This window comes from Sarcophilus harrisii, chromosome X (genome assembly GCF_902635505.1).
Source record: "Sarcophilus harrisii chromosome X, mSarHar1.11, whole genome shotgun sequence".
Taxonomy (NCBI): domain Eukaryota; kingdom Metazoa; phylum Chordata; class Mammalia; order Dasyuromorphia; family Dasyuridae; genus Sarcophilus; species Sarcophilus harrisii.
In genome coordinates, this window is record NC_045432.1 from 13,071,809 (window position 1) to 13,091,224 (window position 19,416).

The 19,416-nt window shown below is 39.3% G+C and overlaps 1 protein-coding gene across 1 annotated transcript in view; it reads left to right on the forward strand.

The window, feature by feature from the left end:
- Nucleotides 1-257: 257 nt before the first annotated feature.
- BCAP31 (B cell receptor associated protein 31) overlaps nucleotides 258-19,416 on the forward strand; it is a 29,235-nt gene continuing 10,076 nt past the window's right edge. Inside the window, exons 1-4 of the mRNA XM_012553183.3 lie at nucleotides 258-364; nucleotides 1,478-1,593; nucleotides 2,232-2,332; nucleotides 5,083-5,230. Of these exons, the coding sequence (XP_012408637.1) occupies nucleotides 1,502-1,593; nucleotides 2,232-2,332; nucleotides 5,083-5,230 (341 nt within the window). The 5' untranslated portion in view covers nucleotides 258-364; nucleotides 1,478-1,501. The remainder of the gene's footprint in view (nucleotides 365-1,477; nucleotides 1,594-2,231; nucleotides 2,333-5,082; nucleotides 5,231-19,416) is intronic.

Here is a 19,416-nt window from a genome sequence, read left to right on the forward strand (position 1 = left end):
CTACACTCCGCCTAGTCTCCTAAATCATAGAGCTTGGAGGACTCGGCAGGCTAGAGAGGCCATTTCCTCTCCCTTCCCCCTGCTGGCCCCGCCTTCAAGCAGTGCCGTCACCGGTAGAGAACGCCCTCTGGCCCCTTTCTTGGGCACGCGCATTCCCGCTCACGCTTTCCTGTCTGCCCTCTGAGGTCACGGGAGCAGTAAGTGGAAGCAGTGCGGTGGTTGGTTGGAGAACAGAGAAGGCGGGACCTGACCATCCAACTTCCTATTTCCGACCTGTAGACGCAACGCTGAGGGGCGGGATTTGGGTGTGAGAACCTTCAGTTCGAGCTGTGAAATTGTGTCGCTGTGGTGCGGAGGCAAGCAGGTGAGGCGCGACCGGGTGCGGCCCGTCTGGGCGGGAGGCGGCTGGGAGCTAAGGGAAAGGATACCCCGCGAGCTGCTCACCCAAGGGCAGGGGGCCGCCGCCTACGAGGCCGCGCCGCCTCGCCCGGGCCCCGAGCCGTCTGGGCATAGAGAGGAGGGATGCAGGGGGCTTCCCCGGTTCCAGGGCGGAGTAGGAGGACGGGAGCACACCGGAGGGGTCTGGGAGATGGCCCTTGTATTATCAGCTAACCAGATCTGCCCTAGAGTGTCAGGGAAAAGTAGTCAGGAGGTGCGTTTAGGAAGGGCGTGAGCTAAGGGTTTTTGCTGCATGGTCCAAGAAGCCCTATCAGATTCCAACGGAAGGGTGGAGTACGGTTACTTGTTAGGAAAGGAAGAGACCTTAATTCTGCTATCTGAAAGATCCAGCCTTTTCCACATTCTTTGCAGGTGCAATTCATTCATTTTACCAGATGTATGCATTGATTTACAAAATTCTAAATCACTATGTAAATGTAATCTGCTATTCTCTTGATTAATTTTTCGTTGTGTAGGTTTGTTTTTGTTTTTTGTTTTTTAAAGCATGAAACTCAGAAAGGTTAAATGGCTTAGTCAGGGTCATCTAGGTGCCTGTTCTGAGAACACATATCCTCTTTAGAACTTTTCCCTCTGGAAGTCATTTAGTTTTGACTTCTCTTAGCATGTCAAGATTCTATTTGGGTTCCTGGTTTAAGGGGCGTAATAGTCCTGTGAATCACATTAGCAGTTCATGTGTTTGGGGCTTTTTGAATCTGTACTCTCAAGATTAGATCGTGTAGTGAATTTATTTATAGGAGCAAGAGATCTCCTTGTCCTTTGGACAAGGTTGACAGGTTCCCTCAGCCTTATTAATGTGGCTCAGTTTATTTATTTGTTTTAATTCCCGTTTGAAGAAAGGTAGTATGATTTTGAAAGCTGAGGAGGATTGATGAGGTATAGATGGATCAGCATAGTCCCTTCCAGAGTTGGTTGCTGATTGATCACCTCCTCTCTCTCCTTTCCCCCAACCCCTTTCTCATGATCTGTGTTGCTTCAAATCTTTGTAGACATTGCAAAGGTTGGTTTATTTTGCCTCCAGGTCAAAACCAGCTAGTGACTAAGGATGAGTCTCCAATGGAGTGCGGTTGCTACCTTCCTCTATGCAGAAGTCGTGGCTGTGCTGCTGCTCTGCATTCCTTTCATTTCTCCCAAAAGGTATGGCCTATTAAGTGATCAACTTTAGAGCTTAAGGGGCCCTGACAATGAGTTGTGCAATGCTGAACCCCATGACCCGTGTATGTGTGTAGGTTTGTGTAGGTTTAATGGTTAATTGATAGGATGTTAAGAGCCAGACTAGGCTGAAGCAAGTCGAATTTGTTGGGAATGGGGAATGACTCCTGAATAATTCTGAGTTTTCCTGGGCATCCAGGAAACTGTAAATAGCATTTTATATAAAGCATTTCATCTATATGAAATCCCACCAATTTCTCCCCTCCTCCCCCATTCCCCTTTCACCTTTGGGTGTTTGTTGTGCAGCCAGATTTCTAGCGTAACTTGTCTGGGATGGAGATGAATGTGGGAGGTTGGGGGGTCCTTATGCAACTAACATACAAGGTCTCTTAAGCCAATTCTTCTTACAAAAATCTCTTACCTAACACTTCTTTCCAGAATTGTCAGTCTAATGGAATTAAGCAATTGTCTGTCCAAGTGCACGGACTCCCCAAACTGGAAAGTTGAGAAAGTAGCTCTGCTAAGGGTGGGATATTAAGGTAAAACTATCCCTCTCTTAGTCTGGGCTGAGAGGGACCCCACAGTACTTTGAGTATCTTCAACTTTTATATCTTTCTCCTTAGATGGCAGAAGATTTTTAAGTCCAGCCTTGTACAACTGATAGTGAGCTATGGCAACACCTTCTTTGTGGTTCTCATTGTTATCCTGGTACTACTTCTTATTGGTGAGTGAAAGATATATATACTGTGAACAGTACCCCAAATAGGAATCTCTCACAATTCCATTTCTTTCATTTGTCTAGTCTTCAAAACTGTAGCACCTCCCTTTATCAGATTAGGTATGTATTCTGGTTATTTGTCCTCTGATATCCTTCATAAACAGGGATGATCCACGTGGAGGTGAATTTCACAACAAAGAATTAAGAAAAGTAACAGATGAGCATAGAAGAACTATTGCATTTGGGAATTGGTGTTACAACTGGGGCCAGAACATAGATCTCTTAACCTCTTTGGGATTTGAGAGAAATCACATCCCTCCCTGGAGGGAAGAAAATGCCACACCTCCAAAAGATCTTTGATGGCTTCATGGTTTTCCATTAGCCCAAGCAGGGAAGAACCTCGTCCTGTAATAATATTAGGTCCCCATCCTACTTCTCTTCTAGGGCTTAATTTACAAGAGTAAAGGGGATGTGTCCAGGCAAGGTTGCTTCTTAGCAAGATGGGTGTGACACATCACTTTTCAAGCATATGCAATGCCAGTTGCTTGCATGCCATACCTATAGCTATATATGACACATTTCACCTAGAAAAATTCTGGAAGGTACCTCTTTTAATCAGAGCACCCTCACTACCAAGGCTTTGAGTCAGATAGTGGCAAAAGAGTATCTGAGTTGTCCTTGGTCCATTTTGAGACCTGGAATATTTTGGAGGGAAGGATGGGGTGCTTAATTCATTTTTGGGCTTCATCTCAATCCAGATGCCACATGTGTTCCTGTTTTTTTTTAACTCCATGGATTTTGGTTAGTGCAGTGAGCTGGAAATTTAAAACCATCAGGCAAAGGACACAATTTTCCTTCTAGGGGTTGTTGGAGGGTTGGCAGTTCTGGGATTATTGATTCCCAGCTCTGCTTCTGTAATCCCATTTTGATTGCATAGCTGTGTTTACTCAGACTTGTGTCTTTCTCATCTTCCCCATTTCCCCCTCCAGAAAGAGAGGGAGAGAGAGGGTGAGAGGAGACTTGTCACCTTGAAAATTCATCTGTAAAACAAGCTGAAGAAGGAAATGGCAAATCATTTCAGTATTTTTGCTAGGAAAACCCCAGATTGGGTCTCAGAGAGTAGGATATGACTGAAATGATTGAACAACAACAAAATACAACTATTAACATATATCTAATAATTAATAAAAGACAGGTCTACTCTGGGACTGCTACCTGTTTCAACAGGAATTACTGCATGAGAGCTTTTCCCTTTGCTTATGAATTTGACCAAAAGCTAGGTATGAAGAGAGCAGTTTATTAATCATTTATTAGCAGATTGCTTTGGGTTCTCATTCCACCCTATTGATATTTCTCCGTAAATTTAATTGGGCCCCTTGCCCCTTAGGCAAGGGGAAGTGTAATGGCAGGGAAAGATCAGAGGCCATCTAGTAGAGGATGACTTTTGAAATCCTTTAACTGTTAGACTTCATTTTGGTACTTTTGTCGTGTAATTTGTGCATTGCATGTGTTTCTACACAGTTTTTCCTATGGAAACTGAGATAGGAATGTCCAAGTATAGGAAATGTTTGTTAAGGGGCAATTAAGCACTCTGGATGCAATATGGAAGGTTTGATTGCTTGGAGCTGGTTCTCTCTCTGCCTTCTTAAATTGGTGCTCCCAGATGGCTGGTATTGTGCCAAGCACTGCAGGGCTTGTTAAGTATGGCTCTGCTATCAGCTTACAACTTATTACCATTTGGCAGTTTTTGTGAGTAAAGGGCTGGTTTGAGGATTGAGAAGACCTGGGTTCAAGGCCTGCCTTAGGCGAAGGCTGGGTTTTAGCACCTCATTCAGCTCTTAATGCCTCCAGGCAATTCTCTAAGAACCATGCATACACCAAAGGAAAAAATGGAAATTGTATACATTCTGCAACCTGCAAGAAAAACTGCACAAGTGAAAAGTTGATGATTTTGGGTTGGTTGGCAAAAATAGTACAGAGGAGAATTTTTTTTCATATGGTGAACAGGACTACCTTTTTTTTTTTTTTTTTTTTTTTTTTAATATGTTTTTGAGAGATGACCTCCATTATTTTTAACATTCATTTTTAGAATTTGAGTTCCAAATTTTCAATCCTTCCCACCTCTCAGCCATTGAAAAGGAAAACAGTATATCAATTATATATGAAGTCATTCAAAACATATTTCTATATTGACCATATTGCCAAAAAAAAAGAAAAAGGCAAGAAAAATAAAATGAAAAAAATCTGCTTCAGTCTGCACCTAGAGTTCATCGATTCTCTCTCAGAAATTAGAGAACATTTTTCATCACAGGTCCTTTGGAACTGGCTGATTCTCATTTTTAAAGTGGTACTCTAGTGAGGTACTCCAGTTAAAAGCTGAGTTTTTCCAGGTCAGACATGGGAAGAGAAACCCCTACTATTATAATTATCCTAGTCCTCATCCACAATTAAAACTTTTTTCTGATGGACTAGGCTTACTGTCTTTGGGTGGGGATAGAGGTGAGAGAGAGGAAGTTATACACTCTTTGGTAATTGTAGATTTCCAGAATCTTTCAGTGGAGGGACGGGGAAGGTATGTTTCTGGGCTGGCTTTCTAGAAGATCTGTTCAAAGTCACTAAGTTAAGTCTTGATGAGAATTCAGTGAAACTTGAGTGAACTGGGAGCAGCAACAAACGTCATGGCCTAACACTGCAGCCTCAACTTTCTGGGATGTGGTTGAGCCCCTTCCTGTGTTTCCTCTCATGCTCCCCAACAGATGCTGTGCGGGAGATCAGGAAATACGATGACGTGACAGAGAAGGTGAACCTGCAGAATAACCCTGGGGCCATGGAACACTTCCACATGAAGTTGTTCCGGGCCCAGAGAAACCTCCACATCGCTGGCTTCTCTCTGCTGCTGTCTTTGTGAGTCCCAGTACTTAGGAGGGTGGGGGCATGGAGGGAGATTTGGGGCAGTTTATGTGACATGATTCCCTTATGTATCATAACAACAAAATCCACTAATGATGGGGAAATGGAGAAAAGAAGCCAGGAGACTTGGTTTCCTGTTTGGAGACTTTCTCAGTCCTTAAAGTGAGGCTGTTTCTGGGGTAGCAGTCCAATCCCTCAATCTCCTCTTCCCCTAAGAGGCCAGATCAGGTCCTGTTACTTAGACAGTAGTGGGTTGTCTCTGTGTCTCCCCAAAAATGAAAAACTTGGATTAGATGATGTTAAAAGTCTCTTCTACTTCTAAGGGTATGATTTCCTGTTTTTCTCAAGGAGAGTGCTCTGGAACCATCTGTAAGGCCCTAATACTGCTCCAAATGTATTGACTGCAGGAAGGAATAGAAGGAGCCCCCCAAATTGACTAGAATATGAGTAGAAACATACATATAGGTGTCTACAACAGTTGTAAGCAGCTACGGAAACATCTGTGTTGGGATGGTAGAGTGGAGTAACTGGAGCTGTGTGGGATTAGTTTTGGGGAAGTGGGAAGAAGAAAGGCTATAAAAGTGATATTTTCCAAGTTCAATACTGTTATCCCCATCCTATGGGAAGAGTGCTGAGGCTTTAGAACAAACTCGTGCCTATGGCATGCTAACCAATTGACTCTGCCACTAAAATGTTTGGTCACTGGGTACAGCAAATAAGAGGTGACTGATTCTTAAGTCTGACCAGTGATATTTTGGGAGGGGGATTCAGATCTGGTATTGGCTCCTGGGCGGGCCATGCCTGGGCAGATTGGCAGAAAAATACAAAAGAGAGTAGTTCAGTCTAGCTTAAGTAGCAGAGGCTTCAGCCTCAGTGTCTGTAGCAAGCAGTTGATGTGGAGGCAAGTTGTTTGCTATCAGGTGTTGTTGTTTTTTTTTTTTTTGTTTTGTTTTGGTAGCTTTTTATTGACAAAACATATGCATGGGTAATTTTTCTACATTGACCCTTGCAAACACTTCTCTTCCAACTTTTCCCCTCCTTCCCTCCACCTCCTCCCCTAGATGGCAGTATATGTTAAACATGTTAAAGTGTATGTTAAATACAACATATGTGTACGTATTTATACAGTTCTCTTGTTGCACAAGAAAAATGAGATTTAGAAAGAAGGTAAAAATAATCAGGGAAGAAAAAAATGCAAGCAAACAATAACAGAAAGAGTGCAAATGCTATGTCGGGGTCCACACTCATTTCCCAGTGTTGTTTTGCTGGGTGTAACAGGTTCTATTCATCACTGATCAATTAGAACTGAATTAGATCCTCTCATTGCCGAAGATTTGCTATCAGTTTTTGTAGTGATCTCCTAAGGACTGTAGATGCACTAGAAAATACTAACTCTAATGTAAAAATATAAGGAAGTATGGAAATCAAGGGAACTTCTTCAGTGATAGCAAATATTGTGAGATTGCTGAGTCTCTTTTTCCTTATTAAAGTATTCTCCACACAGCTGCCAAAAGGTTATTTCTGAAGCAGCTCTAGTGCCCATTGCTTTTGGGCAACGTGCAAACTCCTTGTTTGGGCATGTTTGGGTACTATTGGGACTCTGGCTTGTCTTGCCAGGCTTCTCTTAAAACTGTTCCTTCCTGTACTCTAGGGTGTGGCCAGATTAGCCCAAATTTGCTTTTTCCCATGTGTGATACTGTCTCCCATTGTCTTGCCTTTGCTTAGGCTGACATGATTGCTTGAAATATACTTCTGCTTCATTAAATTCCTGACTTCTTCATTTATGTTCCACATTCTCTTCAGAAATTAGTGTTTTTCCTTACATATATTTTTGATAATTTTCTGTTCTCCCTCCCCAATAGAATGTAAGATACTTGAAGTTTTGTTGTTGTCTTTGAATCTTTTGTCATGTGGTAGGCACTTGAAATGCTATTTTGCTGAGTAAATAGGATGGAGAAATCATCTAAGATGATATGAGGTGGAGAAAGGGATGAACTGAAACTAAAGCCAAGAGTGGTCGAGTAAAAGAAGGTGATACAGGGGAGATGAAGAAATAAGCTCCTGAAACTAGGGAGGCTTTTCCCATAGAACTTGGATCTGGACCCTCTTAAGAAAAATAAGCACACGGTGCTTCATAGAATAATGGAGAGGCTTCACAGGCACTACCAAGTTGGAGAAATCCCAAAACTGACACTAGCAAGAAGAGCTGTCCTGGCAAGGCAGCAGTACTCAGGTGACTGTGTGGGCCTGATACGGCCAGCAGGAAATCAGACTCTCATCTTGGTAAATGTACCTAGGATGTGACAGAGAGTCTGCAGGGATTTACTCTGCTTGCTGGCCTACTCCCATTTCCAGTGATTTTATGTGGGAATAAATAATACAACCAAAAGAACCCTGAAAGGATCTCCCAAGAATGAAGACTGTCTGGGCAGGATGCCAGAGGACTTTAAGGATTGGGGAAGGGGGAAGACACGTGGGCATAAGTGATGCTTTCATCTCATTTCTTTTGAAAGTGGTGGCTTTATAAATGAGAGAATAAGGAAAATAAATGACTAGATATTTAGATGCTGTCCATAGCATTTATTATTGAGCGCCATGGTTTAAGGTAATGGAATGCTAGGCATTTGTCTAGGGACAGAATGTTTTCACATATACTAGGCAGGCTTCTTTGCTTGGACAATTGCTGATTTGATCAAGAATATTTACATCTGGGTTCTTTTTTCCCTCCTCCCCACCCCCCTTTTTTAAAAAATGTAAATGATAAACTTTATGACATCTTTATGTCTATCTTTATTGTAGATGTCTTTATGACATCTACAATAGAACCATGAGAAATGCCCAGTAGTAATTCACGGAAGAACATAACTGGGAGAACTTGGCAAATGTGAAAGAGTTAAGGAGAGTAGGATGCTACATAGAGCAGCATCTGGGAAAGGAAAAAAAAGAGAAAGAAATTAGTGTCAGGATATTCAAGTCAGTGAACATTTATTAAGTGTCTACTATGTGCCAGATACTCTGCTGAGTGCTAGGGATATAAAAGTAGGCAAAAGCTACTCCCTGCCCTTAAGGAGTTTATAATCTAATGGGATATAACTGTTTGCAAACATCTGAAGGGTTGTCCTGTTAAGCTCTGGACTTAAAGACCTAGGTACAAATCTATCTCTGATAATTTAGCAACTCTGTAAGCATGGCCAAGCTACTTAAATCTCAAGATCTTAATCTGTAAAATGGAACTAATGATACCAGTAGTACCTGTTTCATAGGGTTGTGAGTCTAAATGAAGTGCTGTAGAAAGGTTATTTTTCAGAAGTCAAAGCTAGGATGGAGTAAGTAGAAGTCATGGGGAGATGGATTTGAGTTTAGAATTTCGTAACCATCAGTTAAAAAGCAAAATTGAAATGAGCTGTGGAATAGCAAGTTTACCATGATTGCAGAAGTTGGAGTAGCAGCTCTTTGGTAACCGTTGAGTTATTCAAAGGGATTGGGTAAGCTCAAAGAGTCTTTCCAGCCCTGCAGTTCTGAAAATAGGAACTCTCTGGTAGTGGGCTCTTACACAATATTTGGATCTACTGAGATAAGAGCAAAAGGTATAATCAGAGCATGGCTTAGCAAAGGTTTTGTGTGTGTGTGTGTGTGTGTGTGTGTGTGTGTGTGTGTGTTGGGGGGGAGGGTAATTCCTAGTTTCATACTTGTCATCCCAGAATTCCAAGTACTAAAAATGATTTTTCTTCCTTTTCTGTGTATCTTCTTTCTTGTGTCTTGAAGTAATAAGGCTCAGAAATGTCCAATAACTTAGTTACTTCTAGGGTAGAGCTAGAGAACCAAGGAGTAATAAATCTTGCTTTAATAATCCCATAATCTTAATTTTCAAAGGAGGAGCCAGGTTGGTCATATTTTTGTAGGAGGCCTTAGATAAACTAGCTGGAAGTGAGGAGTCTTATGCTTTCAGCCACTTGGCTAAGTAATTGTCTATGGATCCTATGGGTGTCCTGATGTCCAATAGTCTTTGTCCCCAGTTAGTTTAAAATTATAGATTACACTTATATATGCTTTTCTTAGAGTGGGGTGAGTAGTGTATATTGTCCCCATTTTACAGATGAAGAAACTGGTTAAGAAGGGTAAATGATTTCTTCAAATCTTAGTTTTGCAATTTACAAGCTTCATGTTGCCTCCAAGTCGGGCTTTTTGGACATATTCGTTGTTCTTTTTTATCACATTTATGGGTAATGGAAAAAATATGAGGCTGTGACTCTGGCTGGGGGTGGGGAGAAGAGGGGGCAAGTCACAACTAAGACTTCTTTGGCATGAATACAGACTGCCAAGCCTGCAGTTATTTCTTTCTCCACCCCTTGCCCAGCCACTCTGGCTTCTGTTACACTCATCATGCCACTCAGTTAGCACTATTTGCCACTCATTTGGCACTATGTATAAAATCCAGGAGTCAAAAGAGGCCTTAGAGATCCTCAAGTGTGACCTACTCCACAGGGGAATCCTCGGCAGCATCCTGACAGGTGGTCATTTTGCCTCTGCATTAACACTTCTAATGACAGTGAACTTACAGCGATGTCAGCGTGAAAGTAGCTTTCCAGGTTTGTTGGACTTAAATTGAATCAGCATATCATAGTGTCTCAGCTGTGTTGATGTTGAGCTTTACAGCCCAGGACCCATGAGAGAATGACCATGAGGACAGATAAACCTGCTAGGAAACCACCCAACTATATGGTCATTTAACCCACACTTTTCTTTTGTCTTATTTTTTTTTTTAAACAAATGAAATCAACTATAGTGAAATACAGTTATTACCATATTTAAAAAAACAAGTCATGGACCCCACTTTGGTTAAGGTTTCCATTATCCCTTGGCTAAAACCTGTGAGGTTTATAGAGATTAGGTAACAGGGGACCCATGAATGGTTTCAATTTATTGAGGTCTGACAGTATATTGCAAGGTATTACTGTTCTCTAGTTCCCAGCTTGTACATCTCCAGTATCTTTTTTTTTTTTTTTTGCTAAGAAGCTAAAGGACTACAAACTATGGTTGAAGTGGAATATTTACTGAGAACCTCTTGGAGTAAGTGAGGGTTTTCAGCTTCTAGGAAACTGGATTTTACATTGGCATACTTTATAGGCACTTGGATTTAGGTTAGGCTTATCACGACCAAGAAAAAAATCAGACGGGGCAGATGGCAGTGTGCCATGGGTGATAAAATAAAGAGGGCCATGCCAGATTCACAGAGCCCAGTGCTCTTTTCGTCTTTGGAATTGCCTGCTTTTGAATTACTTCACCCCCAAATAGGTGATTTTTTTTCACTTCTGCTATGGGCCTTCATTCTCTGCCAACCAGCTTTCATAGTCCATGTCTGCTTTCTGACCAATCTATAAGTAGTCCAAATGTGTTTCCCTAACTGGGCTAAAAATAGTGACATCATCTCTTGGTGAAACTGCCAAGGACTCTTAGCAGCTATGGGATAGTTTTATTTGTTTATTTTCCTTTCCTTTAATACACATAGAATCTTAATTTCTACCCAGCTTGGTTAACAGAACTACTGAAGGTCAAGCACTTGGAGAAGTTATTCTCAATTCTAGGGTCTTAATAACCTCAAGTATGTGTCAACATGCACTCAAAATGGAGGCATCCTGATTAGGGGTATGGTCTTCCATATTTATCTCACAGGGGTAACCAAGTCCTGGTTTTCCCTGATTACATTGGATTGGGAATTTCAATCCTTTTGTGCCATAGTAAATAGTTTTCATGAGTTAATCAAAGTCTTTCCAAATTTAGTTAGATCTGGTGCTCAGATGATGTCTTCCCTTTGGTGATAAAGATGGCTTTAATGTAGCTTGAACCAATTTTCTATTCCTGACACCTTTTCATTTTTTACAGATTTATCTTGATTGCCATAAAGTCTCCATCCAGGTTTTGATTTCCAGTCTTCTTCCTTCTCATATTGCTTTCTTTTCTACTGCAGATTCCCCTTCCTTCACCCCTCCAAAGTGCTGAAGTGCCACTATATCTGGATCCTGACATGGGGCTCATTTCCCATTTCTGAGGCTCATTTATACTCTGAGTTAGCTTCACCAGTCAGTAGTAGTTGATGCTTTTTTTATCCTTCCTCCTTCCCCTTGACTTGGCACTTTAGATGCTCGATTTAAAACGTCTTGCATTATAAACTTGACAAGAAAACCTGCTAATTCACTTCTAGCTTCCCACATTTTCTCCGCCCATTCTCAAAGTTATCACTGTGCCTTGGATTCAAGATTCTCCTGGAATCTAGTCAGATCATCTACCTTTTCATGTTTTTTCCTCAAGATTTCAGTGCTACAGTTTCACCAGTGGAACTCTTAGTTTTGTTCTCAGAACATTTACCTCCATTGTTGTTGTTCAGTCGTTCATGTGTGTCCAACACTTTGTTGGACACATGGACTACAGCACTCCAGTACTGTCCATGGGATTTTCTTGGCAAAGACAGTGGAGTAGTCTGTTTTTTCCTTTTCCAGTGGGTTGTGGAAAAAAGAGGTTAAATGATTTGCCCAGGATCACACAACTATTAAGTGTCTGAGGCCAGATTTCAGTTCCTGTCTTCCTGATTCCAGGCCCAGCACTCTATCCATTGAGCCACCTTTTGTCTCCATTAGCCTCCCCTGACCCTACTCCAGTCTTCAAGCACAATAAATACTGGCTAGATCTTTACAAACTTTTCCCCAGCTTTTGAAATTTAACAGTTCATTTGATACTCCCCAGTGCTATGCAAATTGATCTGCTAGAGGATTCTTGACAATCACTAATTGCTGAATTTTCAGGAAGAGAAGAGGGTATAGTATATCAGTCCATATATATTAAGTCCAGGTTTTTGTTAAAGATGTCTATGTTGTGATGAATATGGAAATATGTTTAGAAGGATTGCACATGTTGTATCAGATTGCTTGCTGTCTTGGGGAAGAAGGGAAGGGAGTGTAATGCTGGAGAAACTGAGGCAATATAGAGATTAGAGAGTTTTAATATTTTATTTGAAAGAGAGATTTACTGGGACCAAATGGATCCATGGTTTGGTCCCAGCGCTGAATGTGACTATTGTCTCCAAGAATCTACCATGTATACCTTATACATTAAAAAAAAAAAAAAAAAAAAAAAAAAAAAGACACATGGAGAAATGTGGATGATGTGGGGAAAAAAAGATAACAAAAATCCATTTTTAAAAAAGTATGACATTTGGATTTAGCCAGAAACAGTTCCTGAGAAAATTTCATATAATAAGAAGGGTCAGTCATTCACCATTGTCAATAAAAACAGAAGTCTTGGCAATGAGATGATCTAACATAAGCATCTTATTTAAAAAAAAAATTAATAGTATTTTTTCTCCCCCTGTTGTGCCACAATTCTCTTTTATTGTGCTGTCTCAGTTTCCCATATTGTCCTGACTTGGTTTCCCTGAATTGTTCTGCCTCAGTTCCTAATTGTTCTGCAATGCCACCCCTCCCTCCTAATCATGATGATCCAGATAAGGAGAAAGATCTTCTATCTTAGACATCATCAGAATGTCAGGTGCCTCTCCCCATTCTGTAATCCCAAATTATCAGATGTCCCCCATGCCTCCCCTGACCCTGTCAGAACTGGATTGTTAGTCCCCATTCCTGTTCTCAGCACTCTGACTCTGCCCCTACCTTGGTCTACTCCTGTATCTGAACCGTGTGTGTGTGTATACATGTATATAATTTTTTTTTATTATTATACCTTTTTATTTAAAAAACATATGCATGGGGAATTTTTCAACATTGACCCTTGCAAAAACTTCTGTTCCAACTTTTCCCCTCCTTCCCTCCATCCTCTCCCCTAGATGGCAGGCAGTCCCCATACATGTTCAAGTATATGTTAAATACAGTATATGTATACATATTTATACAGTTATCTTGTTGCACAAGAAAATTTGGATTTAGAAAGAAGGGAAAAATAACCTGGGAAGAAAAACAAAAATGCAAGCAAACAATAACAGAAAGATTGTAAATGCTATGTTGTGGTTCATACTCATTTCCCAGCGTTCTTATGCTGCATGTAGCTGGTTCTGTTCTTCGCTGATCAATCGTAACTGAGTTAGATCTTCTCTTTGTTGAAGAAATCCACTTCCATCAGAATCCATCCTCATACAGTATTGTTGTTGAAGTGTATAATGATCTCCTGGTTCTGCTCATTTCATTTAGTATCGGTTCATGTAAGTCTCTCCAGGCCTTTCTGAAATCATCCTGCTGGTCATTTCTTACAGAACAATAACATTCCATAACATTCATATACCATAGCTTATTCAGCCATTCTCCAATTGATGGGCATCCACTCAGTTTCCAGTTTCTGGCCACTACAAAGAGGGCTGCCACAAACATTTTGGCACATACATGTCCCTTTCCCTTCTTTAAGAGCTCTTGGGAGATAAAAGCTCAGTAGTAGCACTGCTGGATCAAAGGGTATACACAGTTTGATAACTTTTGGGGCATAATTCCAAATTGCTCCCCAGAGTGGTTGGATTCGTTCACAATTCCACCAACAATGCATCAGTGCCCCAGTTTTCTCACATCCCCTCCAACATTCCTCATAATCTTTTCCTGTCATTTTAGCCAATCTGACAGGTGTGTAGCCAATCTGACAGGTGTGTAGTGGTATCTCAGAGTTGATTTAATTTGCATTTCTCTGATCAATAATGATTTGGAACACCTTTTCATATGAGTAGAAATAGTTTCAATTTCATCATCTGAAAATTTGTTCATCTTCTTTGACCATTTATCAATTGAAGAATGGCTTGATTTCTTATAAATGAGTCAATTCTCTATATATTTTGGAAATGAGACCTTTATCAGAACCTTAACTGTTTCCCAGTTTATTGATTCCCTTCTAATCTTGTTTGCATTACTTTTGTTTGTACAAAGGCTTTTTAATTTGATGTAATCAAAATTTTCTATTTTGTGATTAATAATGATCTCTAATTCTTCTTTGGTCACAAATTCTTTCCTTCTCCACAGGTCTGAGAGGTAAACTATCCTATGTTCTTCTAATTTATTTATAATCTCATTCTTTATGCCTAAATCATGGACCCATTCTGATCTTATCTTGGTGTACGGTGTTTAGTGTGGGTCCATGCCTAGTTTCTGCCATACTAATTTCCAGTTTTCCCAGCAGTGTTTGTTCAATAGTGAATTCTTTTCCCAAATGTTGGGATCTTTGGGTCTGTCAAACACTAGATTGCTATAGTTATTGACTATTTTGTCCTGTGAACGCAACCTATTCCACTGATCTGCTAATCTGTTTCTTAGTCAATACCAAATGGTTTTGGTGACAACTGCTTTATAATATAGTTTTAGATCACATGTGTCTCTTCTTTCAAAGAATCATCCTTTATAAAAAAGAATAAAAAAGAAAGGGGAAAAACCGGCAAAACTAACCAACACAGGAAAAACCTGTTATTATTGGGTGCAGTGTTCTATACTCCTTCCCCTACCTATACAAAAGATCCCAAAGAAGAGGGTATTAGGTACCTTTTTTCTTTGGGGCCAAACTTTGTCAGTTTAATTTCCCAGCATTAAACGTTTTGATTGTTATGATATTCCTCCCATTTATATTATAGTCAATGCATGTATTTCTTTCCTGGTTCTGCTTACTTTATCAGTTTGTATAAGTCTTTCTATGCTGGGTATTCACTAGTATAAACTTTTAAAGGTCTAGTCTGAGGTTTGGTTATTTTCTGGAACGTGGTCTTAAATTTTTGGCCAGCTCTTTAATTGCTTGTTTTCAAAAACTTTATGGATTCTTCTTCCCTCGAAATTTTTGTTAACCATTATATCATATTCACTCATGTGACTATAAGAAGACATGGGGCCAAAAACCATTTTGTCATAGATAAGGGGTCAAAGAATATAAGCAAAATGTTCTCAAAAGAACTTCAGACTATTAACAATGATGTGAAAGAATGTGTCAAGTCACTAATAAAGAAATGCACATCAACACAACCCTGAGATTTCACCTCACATTCAGCAAATTGGTAAAGCTGATAAAAGAAGGCAGTAATTCATGTTGAAAGGGAAATCAGAAGATAGGTATATCAATACATCATGGTAGAACTATGATTCAGTACAGCGATTTTGGAAAGCAATTTGGAACTATGCAAAGAAAGTGATAGCATATGTCCATGTTCTTTAATCTAGAGACTACACTACTAGGCTTATGCTTGAAAAGGTCATTGCTAAGAAGAAAGGTTCTATATACACCAAAATACAGCACCATTCTTTGTGATAGCAAAAAATTGGAAAAAAATGGACACCCATTCTTGGGGAAATAGCTAAACAAACTATGATATATGAATGTAATGGAATATTGCTGTGCTGTAAGAAATTATGAATACGATGAATACAGAGGAGGACGAAAAGACTCACATGAAAAACTGTTGCAGAGTGAAGTACTCAGAGCCAAGAAAACAGCATACACGATGATTACAACAAAGTAAATGGAAAGAATAACTATCACAAAATGATCAAAAGTGAATGCAGTAAAATTACAAAGAATAAGTATGCCCCATAAGAAGAAATGAGGTTATTTTCCTCTTTCTTTAAAAGCAATTGTTATATGGAATGGTTCTTGGGAGAGGAAGGGATACTTGGGGAAATGAGCATTTTATGGGTTCCTCCGTGGCCTCACCTGTTTCACTTCTTAGTGGCAGCCTTTTCTGGGCTAGCAACATAATCTCTTGAAGAATGAATTTCCTGGGTTCCATGGATTAACCCAGTCTGTCATTTCTTCTCTTTGGAGGTTGGGATGTGAGGGGTGGAGAAGGCAGGCTCTACTGGAGACTTTATGTTTTTATACCACCATATAAGCCACATAATAGATTCTTCTTTAAAAAATGTTCTATTTATGTTTTTATTTTTTTCCTTTTATTCCCCACTGACCCCTTCTCTTATAACAGATAAATATAATCAGACAAAATAAATTAATACATTGGCTAGGCCTAAATATCTGGCCTCATTCCTCCTCTCTGTGGAGAGGTGGAAGGGACGACATCAGTTTTTGGAAGTTATCATTGGCCCTTGCATTGAACAGAGTTGAGAATTCTTTACATTTTTTTCCTTAAAATAATTTGATCTCATGTAAATCTTCCTGCTTCTCCTTATTCCACTCTGCCTAAATTCATTAGTCTCCCCAAATTTCTCTGAATTGTTTATATTCATTTTTTAAGGCATAATATTTTCTTACATTTGTACAATTTGTTTAGCTATATAATAATTCTTTGCTGCCCAGAGTGCTATTCTAAATACTTTTGTGTTTATAGGGCCTTTGCCTCTGTCTTTTGACCTCCTAGGGGAATATTCCTCATTGCTGTGTCAAAGGGAATGTGATAACTTTGGAGTATCATTTCAATTTATTTTCCAGAGTTGTTAGACCACTTTATAGTTTTACCAACAGCATATTAGTGTCTCTATCTTCCCAGAGCCCCACCAACATTTTGCTATTTTCATCTTTTAAATTCTATCACAATTGATGTGAGGTAAAGAGTTGTTTTAATTTATGCAGAGTATTACAAAAGTCAGTGCAGTTTCTTAAAACTGCACTGACTTTTCTAATATCCTATGTAAATTAAAACAACTCTTTACTTGATATCCAAGAGTGCCAAAAGATGAAAAACTTTAAGCTTTCTTCCACTTAAAATTGCAATAAGATATTGAGATACCCTGTATTTCTCTTATTTTTTTTTTTTTTAAATCATATGGCTGTTGATACTTTGGATCTCTTCCTTTGATAATTATTTGCGACCTTTGACCATTTATCCATTGGGAATGACTCTTGCTCTTAATATTTTAATTCCCTCTATCTTGGGCATCAGACCTTTGTCAGAGAGATTTTCCCTGTTAGCACTTTGTCTTCTACATTTATTGTTTTTGTTTGTGTAAAAAGGTTTTCATTTTTATGTAATGGATACTATAAGCCATTTTATTGTCTATAAATACCTCTATCCTTTGCTTAAATGAAGTCATGGTTATGCATGGCACATTCTTTTATTATCTTAAAAAAAAGTTTTTCTTTTTTATTTGATATCTTTTGTTTTTATATCACCTAGATTTCCTCTTGATTCTCTTCCCCCTTAGCCACACCCATCAGGTATCTCTGATAAGGGTTTGGTGTTCAAGATATATAAACTAACAGAAATATAACAAATAGGTAAGTGGTCAAAGATGAACAAACAGTTCTCAAAAGAACTGCAGACTATTAACAGTCATATGAAAGAATTTACCAAATCAATAAGAATTAGAGAAATACACATCAAAACCTTACACTCTACAAATTGACAAAGATGATAAAAGATGGGAATAATCATTGTTGGTCAGGCTATGGAAAGACAGACACTAATAAATTGATGATAGAACAACAACATTTAAAGGAGAGACTGATTAGGACATTGAAAAAATCTGGCATGTGCAATGTGCCAAACTTTTGAACAGTACACCTAGTGCCCCACACCACCTTGCTCTCAGCACAAGGAGCAGACAGAGGTATCTTATCTCTTCTTTGGGACCAAGATCTTTTTGCAACATTCATCTTCAGTTCTTTTGTGGTTCTATTTACTTTGATGTAATAGTTAATGTTGTTTACCTTGTTTTGCTGCATTTTGCATTAATTCTTGTAAGTCTTTTCATACTTCTGAATTCTATTCATCATAGTAATATTATATCATCACTTCTGTATCAGTTTGTTTATCCATTCACCAATGGACGATTATCAACTTTATTACCCCTTTGCTATCCCACCAAAAACGTACTTATTGTTCCATTTCCTCTGCAACATTGACTATTGCCATCTTTTGTCATCTTTACCAATTTGTGAGGTTATGTTGACATGCATTTCTCCACTTATTAATGATTTGGAGCATTCTTTTCTATGCCTATTAATAGTTTGCATTTCTTTTAAGAATTCTTTCCCCATATTCATTAATCCACTTATCTATTGGGGCAGTGGTTTTCCATGTTATGGCTACCTTATATGAGAAATTACCATTAATGTTATCTGATAATTTTACACAAAGGTTTATTTACCATTTTCTCACTTCCTTCTTAGCCTAGATAAATTAATTTTATTTGTTTGGAAGCTTTTCAGTTTCATGTAATCAAAATGATCCATTTTATCTTTTATAATTTTCTATTCCCTTGTTTAATGAAGAATGCATCAGCTACTCATAATTCTGAAGGAGGGTATATATCATCTGCTTCTCTTCTAATTTTTATGGGTTTAAAAAAAATTAGCTCACGTATCCATTTGTAATTTATGGTGATATATTTTATAAAATGGTGGTTTAAACGAAATATCTATTAGACCGATTTGCGATTTCCCCCAGCAGTTTTTGTCAAATTGGGGGGCTTTACTTTCCTGGATACTTTCTTGTGCAACACCTTTGGACTTGCTTAATACTAACATTTTTCATTGTTTTGAAAATAAATTTACGGGGGCAGCTAAATTGCACAGTGGATAGAACACTGGCCCTGAAGTCAGGAAGAACCCAAGTTCAAATCCGGCCTCAGACTTTTAATACTTCCTAGCTGTGTGACCCTGGGCAAGTTATTTAACCTTGCTTGCTTCAGCAAAAATAACAAAACAAAACAAAAAACTGTCCAGTAGGTGGCGGTCTGGCAACAAGTTTTGTTTGGATGCTGAAGAATTGGTGGGTTAGAAGGCCAAGTGCTTTCTTTCTCTTTCGACAAGGAGAAAATGAGTGTTTGAGTGAAAAATGTGGGAGCTTTAGAGAAAAAATCTTCAATTTTTGCAGTAGGTACAGAGAAGATAGTCAGGCATGGATCCTACCTAGGTTTGGAGAGAGAAGATTTCAAAGGTGTGAGAAAGAGGATTGGTAGCATCCTGTGGCCTAAAATTCCATTGAGGAAATCGGCCAGGAGTGGTGGGGAGCTCTCAAGAAAGAGTGTTTTTTCACATGAAGGGAAAGGGGATCTCTGAAGACACTGATCTGTATGCACAGGGAACCCAACTTAGAGTTTAGAAAGGAACACACAGAAGATGGCGCAAGTGCAGGCCCTGAGGAGGAATCCCACAGTGGGGAATGGCCTTAAGAGAATAGAGCTGGGAGTGTAAACGCGAGTTCAGGGCGAGCTTAAGCCCAAAAGTACTGGGGTGAAATGCAAAATTTCTTACCCAATTAC